At 35.3% G+C, this 10,003-nt stretch overlaps 1 protein-coding gene and 1 pseudogene across 1 annotated transcript in view; one reads left to right on the top strand and one right to left on the bottom strand.

Moving 5' to 3' along the window:
* LOC107573945 (uncharacterized) overlaps positions 1-10,003 on the top strand; it is a 65,704-nt pseudogene that overhangs the window by 12,665 nt on the left and 43,036 nt on the right.
* The window catches only part of LOC107573946 (contactin-3-like), a 10,357-nt gene continuing 7,222 nt past the window's right edge, over positions 6,869-10,003 (bottom strand). The window contains exons 6-9 of the mRNA XM_016260407.1: positions 8,287-8,628; positions 7,931-8,032; positions 7,778-7,803; positions 6,869-7,302 (exon numbers count right to left, since the gene is read on the bottom strand). Coding sequence (XP_016115893.1) covers positions 7,802-7,803; positions 7,931-8,032; positions 8,287-8,628 — 446 coding nt within the window. The 3' untranslated portion in view covers positions 6,869-7,302; positions 7,778-7,801. The remainder of the gene's footprint in view (positions 7,303-7,777; positions 7,804-7,930; positions 8,033-8,286; positions 8,629-10,003) is intronic.

Genomic DNA, 10,003 nt, shown 5'->3' with positions numbered 1-10,003 from the left:
CACAATATTGAGGTATTTAGAGAAAGTCTCCTTATCATGTTCTGGCTAATTACTGGCCCCATACAATTTAGAAAGAATTTGGTTATTTTTTTACTTCTAAGCACCCTGCTGAAAAAAACCGCTAAAACCAGCCTAAGCTGGTTGGCTGGTTTAAGCTGGAATTAGCTGGTTTTAGCTGGTTGGCCAAACTGGTCTACCAGGCTGGTCAGGCTGGTTTTAGCTGCTTGGTCAAACTGGTCTACCAGGCTGGTTTTAGCTGGTTGGGCAGACATTTCGCTCAATTTACCTCATAATTTTGTCAAAGATCCTTGTTTGGTTTGCAGTTAAGAATTTTAATCTTTTTAATGTTGTGGAAAATATCATTTCCTAAAGTATTATTATGAGTGATATTTATCATGTCTAGTATGATTAAATCATTAAATCATTAAATCTGCTGTAATCATTAAATCTGCTGTTACATTATGAATCCAGACATATTTCTCTACTCACGATTTTTATGATCTGTAGAATCACTGCACTCTCCCCTTGTACAATGTTGTTTGGCTTATAATTAACTGTTAATTTCTTCTTCAGGTTTTTTCAGTTTTGATACAGACGGAGTGTCAGTGATGGAGGGAGATTCACTCACTCTAAACACTGGTGATCAAATGAAACAAGAGGGAAACATTGAGTGGTATTTTAATAACACTCACATTGCTAGAATCTGTGGAGATCCCTGTTTTAGCTGTACAGATGTTCAGTGTGATAAAGATACTAAGAGATTCAGAGACAGACTGAAGCTGGATCGTAAGACTGGATCTCTGACCATCAGAGACATCAGAACCACAGACTCTGGATTTTATGATCTGCTGATCTTCCGTCGCCGCAGAAGCAGCAGGACCAAGGTCTTTCTCCTTGCTGTTCATGGTGAGTCATACAGTTTTGATTTATTAAAAAGCTGCACTTCAGCTGTAATGGATATGACCGTTTCTAATCTTACCATCTCTGATAAGCTTCACTGGACATCTGTTTTAACTGGTCTATTATTTCATCCACATTGACTTTTAGTTCATCGAAAGAAGTGCAGAGAAAGTCACTTTTATATCCACAACATGAAAGTGGCTTTTATATCCAGAGTTATTTCATGTTGTGTAACTTGTTTTCTTTTTTTTCCCCCTCTCAGTAAAAAGGTCCTATAGTAGCTGTTGGTTTGTGTTTCAGGTGTTCCTGCTGCTGAACGAGATGAAATGAAGAGAAAGTCAGTGAAGGAGGGAGAATCTGTTACTTTAGACACTCGTATAATAAAAAACCAAAACAATTCAATAACATGGTATTTTAATGACACTCTCATAGCTGAAATCACAGGAGATCAGAGTAAAATCTGTACAGATGTTGAGTATGAAGATGCTGATGAGAGATTCAGAGACAGACTGAAGGTGGATCCTCAGACTGGATCTCTGAACATCACAAACACCAGAACCACAGACTCTGGACGTTATAAACTACAGATCACCAGCAGCAGATTTAGCATCATTAGGAGTTTTAGTGTTACTGTCACTGGTGAGTATCATTGAGTTGTGATGCACAATATATCCATCTTTGATCTTGGAGGTGGCTGATTTGAGACCAAATGAGACAAAAGCATATCTGGCGAAGATGTTTCAAATTTTGCAAAGATCAAATCAATTTCATTTTTGAAAAATATTTTGAGTTGTCGCTGTAAATGCTCAGGTATTACTGTTAAAATACATTTTGCCTTGTGGTTTTTCATCTTATGTCTATTCATCTTCAACCCATCAGTGTTAAATGAACACTTAAGCCGGTGTCACAATATAATCAGTTCCTGAAATATTTGTTTCCAATGGGTGGCGCCTGAGTTTCCCCTATTGTGGGCTTGTCCTTGAGACAACGTGCAAACGAATGGAACTGAAAATATTAGTGCAAGCTCCTCAAATCACTACTTGTTTAATGGATTATTTCGAAAATAATGAAGTTTCGATGTTAAGCATTAACTGCAACAAGACAATGCACAGTTTGTGTATATGATAAATCGTCTATTAGCTGTTTTGCCTGATTGATTACAGGCACACAGCAAAACAAAAAAGAAGCTAACAACCTATGCTAACCTATATTTTTTAACTCTTTAATGTGTTTAGCTGTTTATATATTACATTTGAGGGGCTTTAATTTTTTTTTTATACTTTGATTAGCATACCTAGTCTGACTATTCCTGCAGTGTGTATCCAACAATGCATTTTGCTGTCTTGGCATTCATTGTGGACAGCAAAGTAAGAATTTCATTGCTCAGGGAAACTTGTTTTCCTCATGGGGCATATGACTATAAACGCTTTGAATCCTTGAATTCTTGAATAAAAGAAGAAGCTGCCTGAAAAGCCAAATGGAGTAATAAATATGTACTAGTGATTTTAACAGTAAAAAACTGTGAAAATACTACAGTAAAAACCTGTTAAATGGTTAACGGTAAGTTCCCCTAATATATACGGTGAAAAACTGTAATAGACATTTCAGACAATTTTGCGGTAAAATACCGTTTTTGGAAGTGAAAAAATTTAAAATTTACAGGGAAAAAAACCTAAATTGACATTCCCAGAATTCCCTGCGTTGCATTTCAAATTTTATGTTTTTTCTTTGAAATAACTATGTATCTGCTTAGTTTTTTTAATCAGTTATGTTTATTAGGGTTGTATGTTACATCTAATGTTGTTAAATCAATGTTTATTGCATATTTCAGTTTAATGAGTCTCACCATGATGGCGTTTAGTGTTTGTGTGAATGACATTGTGCACCTTCTATATATACAGGTGCATCTCAATGAATTAGAATGTCGTGGAAAAGTTCATTTATTTCAGTAATTCAACTCAAATTGTGAAACTCGTGTATTAAATAAATTCAATGCACACAGACTGAAGTAGTTTAAGTCCTTGGTTCTTTTAATTGTGATGAATTTGGCTCACATTTGACAAAAACCCACTAATTCACTATCTCAACAAATTAGAATATGATGACATGCCAATCAGCTAATCAACTCAACTGTTGCCCAGTGGTCCAAGGTCCTCTTTTCAGATGAGAGCAAGTTTTGTATTTCATTTGGAAACCAAGGTCCTAGAGTCTGGAGGAAGGGTGGAGAAGCTCATAGCCCAAGTTGCTTGAAGTCCAGTGTTAAGTTTCCACAGTCTGTGATGATTTGGGGTGCAATGCCATCTGTTGGTGTTGGTCCATTGTGTTTTTTGAAAACCAACGTCACTGCACCCGTTTACCAAGAAATTTTGGAGCACTTCATGCTTCCTTCTGCTGACCAGCTTTTTGTAGATGCTGATTTCATTTTCCAGCAGGATTTGGCACCTGCCCACACTGCCAAAAGCACCAAAAGTTGGTTAAATGACCATGGTGTTGGTGTGCTTGACTGGCCAGCAAACTCACCAGACCTGAACCCCATAGAGAATCTTGAGACCAAAAAATGCAGATGAGCTGAAGGCCACTGTCAAAGAAACCTGGGCTTCCATACCACCTCAGCAGTGCCACAAACTGATCACCTCCATGCCACGCCGAATTGAGGCAGTAATTAAAGCAAAAGGAGCCCCTACCAAGTATTGAGTACATGTACAGTAAATGAACATACTTTCCAGAAGACCAACAATTCACTAAAAAAATTTGTTTTATTGGTCTTATGAAGTATTCTAATTTGTTGAGACAGTGTATTGGTGGGTTTTTGTTAAATGTGAGCCAAAATCATCACAATTAAAAGACTTAAACTACTTCAGTCTGTGTGCATTGAATTTATTTAATACACGAGTTTCACAATTTGAGTTGAATTACTGAAATAAATGAACTTTTCCACGACATTCTAATTTATTGAGATGCACCTGTAATCCGAAATGTGTACATTTGTAAACTGCTCACTTGTAAATAACATAGGCCTATCTGTAGGCTACATTCATTTAAACAATTGCTATTATTATTTTTTTCTATACTTCTACTTCTGTATATAGTGCATTATTTAATTTTCTGTTTTTTTTATATGTGACCCTGGAACACAAAACCAGTCTTAAGTGTAAATTTTTCAAAATTGAGATAATCCAAAAGCTAAATAAATAAGCTTTCCATTGATGTATGGTTTGTTAGGATAGGACAATATTTGGCCGAGATACAACTATTTAAAAATCTGGAATCTGAGGGTGCAAAAAAATCAAAATGTTGAGAAAATCGCCTTTAAAGTTGTCCAAATAAAGTCCTTAGCAACTGAAGTTTTGATATATTTACGGTATGAAATTTGCAAAATATCTTCATGGAACATGATCTGTACTTAATATCCTAATAAATTTTGGCATAAATGAAAAATCGATAATTGAGCCATACAATGTATTTTTGGCTATTGCTACACATATACCTGTGCTACTTATGACTGGTTTTTGTGGTCCAGGGTCACATATTAGTGTTATATTTCAGCTCTACTGTGTTATTCCTATGTATGTCCGCACTATCATGTATGTTTGCACTATGTCCATACTTTCTTCTGCACTGGAAGCTCCTGTCGTCAAGTCAAATTCCTTGTGTGTGTAAACATACCTGGTAATAGAGCTCTTTCTGACCTCTGATATATATACATACACATATACATATGTATATGTGTGTGTATATATATACAGTATGTATATATATATATATACTCACATATATATACTCACACTCTCACCCATCATCCTTTTCAAAGGTTTACATCCTCGGTATTGCCATATAATTAAGTCACACAATACTGAACTGAAAAGAAGTCTGCTGATTATTTTTTATCTATATTTGTTTTTTTATACTTTTCTCTCACATCTTTCACCTTTTTCACTAACATCACCTGATATTTTTCACAAAATCAATCATTATCAGTGTCATGATGCCTGAAATTGTGAAATTTAAATGTCTCTGTGTTAATTTAAATTAGACCGATAAACCACACACTCTCATTTCAGCGTTGATATAATGTTATGCCCCCCCCCCCCGTATTAGTTTAATTTAGTGGCCACCACGAGTGTCCAGAATCTCAACTAAAATGCTTTTTTGCTTAACATTAATTCAATATTAATTTTGCGACAAAGTGAAGTATGCTGATGGTCTTACAATAACAAAACGCCTAATGGGGTCCTTGCCTGGCTGGTATAACTCAGAATTAAGGCTTTGGACCATTTTCCATTTTATTTTTCACTATACAATCTTTTAGTGAGACATTTTATTTAGGTGTTAAAATAATGTAGGCCTAATCTTTATATATGAATTAAATGTTTAAACAACATTATGACAATGCCAAAATACAACCAGACCAAATCTTCTGTGGAACTCAGTTCTGTTTTAATGGCACTTGTTACATTAACATACAAAGATCTTGCACGTTTCTTTTTAAAAAAAATGCTTTTATGAAATAAAGTTTAAGTCCAGTCAAGTCACCTTTATTTATGTAGCGCTTTATACAATACACATTGTGCCAAAGCAGTTTTACAGTGCTTTAAAGCACATTTTCTTTGGATGCTGCAAAAGAAAACCAAAAGGGAAAAAAAAATGTTTCTAAATGATATTGCACTAAGTGCGCAAGGCACATGTTTTGGTTTTCTGCTGAGGTTGCAGTACAGATTTTGGTGAGGGGTGACACTGAAATAACATTTCTAAAAGCATTTACAAAAGAACCATAATAAATTTCACCTACTGAATCTCGCTGTTCTTCTAAACTCCAGCTAAAAAAGCTAAAAAGCTTAATGAGAAGCAGATTTAGTTACAAAGGAAAAAGAAAAAAAATTGACAAAGTATAATTTTACAAATGAAGAGATTCAGGGTAAAGTAGCAAACATCTGAACATTATAACAAAGTGCATATTTTTGTTATATCAGTAAATGGACTTATAGTAAATAGACTTTCAATAAACATTAATTTGCTTAAAACCAATAAAAGCTCATGCAGCTTCAAGTAACACATATAGAAGTGAATATATAACAAAAATAAACTATTTGGCATTTTGTTTCAGTTCTGTTACTGAAGTTCCCGTTACTACAGGTTCAGTTCCTGAGATCCAATTCCCAGCATTTTGACCAAAGACACTATGGTGATACTTCTTGGATCAACACTTGCAGGATTTGAAACTTTCGCCACAAATCTATGACCCCACAAACAAACATATACAAAGTGCTTCATCAATTTAAAAAAAGATTCCTGCTAAAAACGCCAGTTTAGTGTAACGTGAATGTTAGGAATAACAGCATACTGGTGATGTTTCTTTCCATTGTCAATATGCTAATACGGTTACTAGTGACTGTAACGTCACAAGTAACAGTAGTACAGACTCAATTCAGTACCTGTGTGTTTGACTGACACTCATTAGTGTAATTGCACTTGCATTGCACATTTTAATATTACTTGTTCAAAAAAAATCAGTCAGTTAATGAAACAAATGGACAAAAAGTCTTGCAGTTTAAATGCTGTCAGTTTTGTCAGCTATTTTTAATCTAGTCAAATGTCCTTTTTAGTTTTTATTGTATTTACACTCTAACAAATGCTGGGTTAAATATAACCCAGCGCTGGGTTAAAAAGGGACAAACCCAGCTATTGGGTTGTTTTGACCCAGCGGTTGGGTTGTTTTGAACTCAACTGCTGGGTCAAAACAAACCAACCGCTGGGTTAAATTAACCCAGTAGCTGGGTCAAAACAACCCTACCGCTGAGTCAAAACAACCCAATAGCTGGGTTTGTCCCTTTTTAACCCAGCATTTTTTAGTGTAGTCACCCCTATCTTATCCTTTTTTTTGGGCTAAGTTTTAGTTTTCTAATTTTAGTAAAAGAAAACATGAAATTTAATCACGCTGCACAATGATTTAACTGATCATCATGATTACTTTGCTCAAAATCTAATTTCCAGATTTATTATATTTCTCATACAAATTTTTTTGGGGGAAAAAAGCAGGATTTTAGTAAATTAAAACTTAATTTTAGTCTTGTCTTTTTGTCAACAATACTGCATGTTGATATAGTTACATTTAGTGTTTAATGACTGGTATTGGTACCGACTGCTGAAATCTAAATCTGTAATATAACAAGCTATAGCTATAATAAGCTATTTTTCTTTGAGTAATGATAGCTTTATCCACTTCTCTCGTTTCTCAACTCCTCTCCATGTTTCTTTTCAATGAAAATATCAAAATAAAAAATAGGGGTATGTTAATGTCTCACTGGCCGCCTCAGGCTCAGTCTGGTTTGAGGACGATTCATTAGGAGTGTTTGCCACTACAGGGTCAGTCTGATTTGAGGATGAGTCTTCAACACCATTTGCCTGTAGGAAAACAGAAAAAAATAAAACACAGATAAATAAATATTAGAATTATTAATTATAATAATTATTATAATAAGTTATAATATTATAAGTTAATGTACTAAACATTTTAATGGTTTATTGGTTTTGTAAATATCCTGGAAAGGCCTTATATGGTCACTGACATAAATGTTACATGTTTAATTTTTTTAATATTACAATGAATATTTTTTATAATTTTTTTTAAACTTCTTGACCATTGTAACAACTTATGGTAAATATAAATCAGAAAATGTAGTAAATGAATACAATTATATTATAACATAAAATTTAATCACACCACTGTTTTTAATATAAAGTGTAACAGCATGAGAGCAGTGCTGTCTTGAAGAGTCAGTTATTACTGGTGTTTCTATAAAAATTATTGGTGTTTCTAAGCAATATTTATTTATTTTTATTTTCCAGTCAGACAGATTCAGTACACATTGTATCTCACCTGATGACTTCGCTGCGTCCTGATTTCTGTAAGAAAAATAATAACTCGAATTAAACACACATTTCTTTGGTTAACTGGTGTAAAAAAAAAATTATTTCCACACAACAAATCTCAAATTTCCATCTTGTTAAATCAGCTGTATGTAACACTCACATGTCCTTCTTGAATGGCACTTGCAAGAGTAAATTAAACCAGCAGATGCAACCAAGAACATCAGAACAGCAGAAACGGCGACATATATTCCCGTTAGGTCAACTGAAAACATAAGTCATTATTATAATTGGGCAACTGATAATCTGATGATAACATTGATGTGAGGGGGAGGAAGGCATGGTTACACCCCAAGCTTAAGACCAATGTCCAATCTGTCTAAACCTCAGTTATTAATCACTTTTTTTTTTTTTAAGTCAACCGCAATGAAAACATTTACTGGGTTGATTTTAACATTTCAAACTGGACTGAAAAAACTGCTCAAGGGAAAATTCACTGAATGACTAAATGATACTCACCAGTGACAGTAACACTGAAGCTCTTTACACTGGTGATGCGGATTGTGCTGTTGCTGGTGATCTGTAGTTGATAAAGTCCAGAGTCTGTGGTTCTGGTGTTTGTGATGGTCAGAGATCCAGTCTGATGATCCAGCTTCAGTCTGTCTCTGAATCTCTCTTCAGCATCTTCACACTGAACATCTGTACAGATACTCTGATCTCCAGTGATTACAGCGATGGGAGTTTCATCAAAATGCCACATTAAATTATCTGGTTTGTTTATTACATGAGTGTCTAAAGTGACATATTCTCCCTCCTTCACTGACTTTCTCTTCATTTGATCTCGTTCAGCAGCAGAAACACCTGAAACACAAACCAACAGCTGCTGGAGGATCTTTTTTGCTGAAAACAACAAACAAACTACACAACATGAGAGAACTGTAGATATGAGTTAAAACAGTTAAAACTAAGAACTAGCCGATGAGGGAAAAAAATGTTTTAATCATACTGAACTAAACTTGTATTTAAATTAAATTTCACTTCAATGTGTTTTTGAAGGAATTATCTATTCTGTATACTATATCTATGTGAATGCATATGAAAGAGGAAAAAGACCTCTGAATGTCACTGCAAAAATATCACGAAAACACTTTAATGATGTGATTTAAAGGGGTCATATGATGCGATTTCAATTTTTCCTTTCTCTTTGGAGTGTTACAAGCTCTTGGTGCATAAAGAAGATCTGTAAAGTTGCAAAGACTAAAGTCTCAAATCCAAAGAGATGTTCTTTATAAAAGTTGAGTCAACCACACCTACCTAAAACGGCTCGTTCTAACACGCCCCCACATATCTACCTCACTATGTGGGAAGATTTGCATATGCCTGCCCAAATGTTCACGCAAAGAAAGGCGGCGTAACTTTTATTGTCGCTGTAGTATTGTTGCTGCCGCCATGTCGTTCGCTGTGTGCTTCGTTGTGAAAGCGAAACTACTTTGTTTGGACTTCCAAAAGAGTACGATAGCTGATACTTGCTGGTCGCTGAGGAAATACTTCAACTTTGCGCTGTGGATCGCCGGATTGGCTTTCACCGTGGACGAAGCAGAGTCCAGCCCGGGGTCGACACATGTGGTTGCCGCAGGGATCACAATATGGTAAGGGACGTAGCATTTCCATCACACGCTTGAGGAATTCGGCCAATCACAATGCACTGGATAGCTGGCCAATCAGAGCATACCTCGCTTTTTCAGAACGATGAGCTTTGTAAAAATCGATGCGTTTCAGAAAGGCGGGGCATAGAGGAGAAACAATATTGTACAGTATGTGGAAAATAATGTTGTTTTTTTTTACCTTAAACGACATAAACACATTTCATTACAGCAAATACACAAAATAATGTTCTTTTTAGCAACATCATATGACCCCTTTAAGACTTAAAACATAATGGGCCTCATTTATGAAACGACCGTACGACAGAAAATTGGGTGTATGGTCGTTTCAACGCAAAATGTGGAATTTATCAATATGGACGCGAGCGGTGGCTACGATCAAATCTCACGTCTGGTCTCAGCTCGTGTACGCAAGTTTTTGAGTTACCTGAACTTAGTAAATATGGTGGAGAATTGCAGAATGACAGCATTTTGTTCATTTTTATTTTCCTGACCGTCAAACGAAGCTAATTAGTCGATCGTTAACCAGTATGATTATAATGGGGGTTTTTTTGGGGGGGGGGGGGCTAGCA

Source organism: Sinocyclocheilus grahami, unplaced genomic scaffold (genome assembly GCF_001515645.1).
Source record: "Sinocyclocheilus grahami isolate Dianchi unplaced genomic scaffold, SAMN03320097.WGS_v1.1 scaffold2074.1, whole genome shotgun sequence".
Taxonomy (NCBI): domain Eukaryota; kingdom Metazoa; phylum Chordata; class Actinopteri; order Cypriniformes; family Cyprinidae; genus Sinocyclocheilus; species Sinocyclocheilus grahami.
The sequence above is the reverse complement of the archived record's forward strand: the minus strand, read 5'-3'. Positions and strand labels throughout refer to the sequence as shown.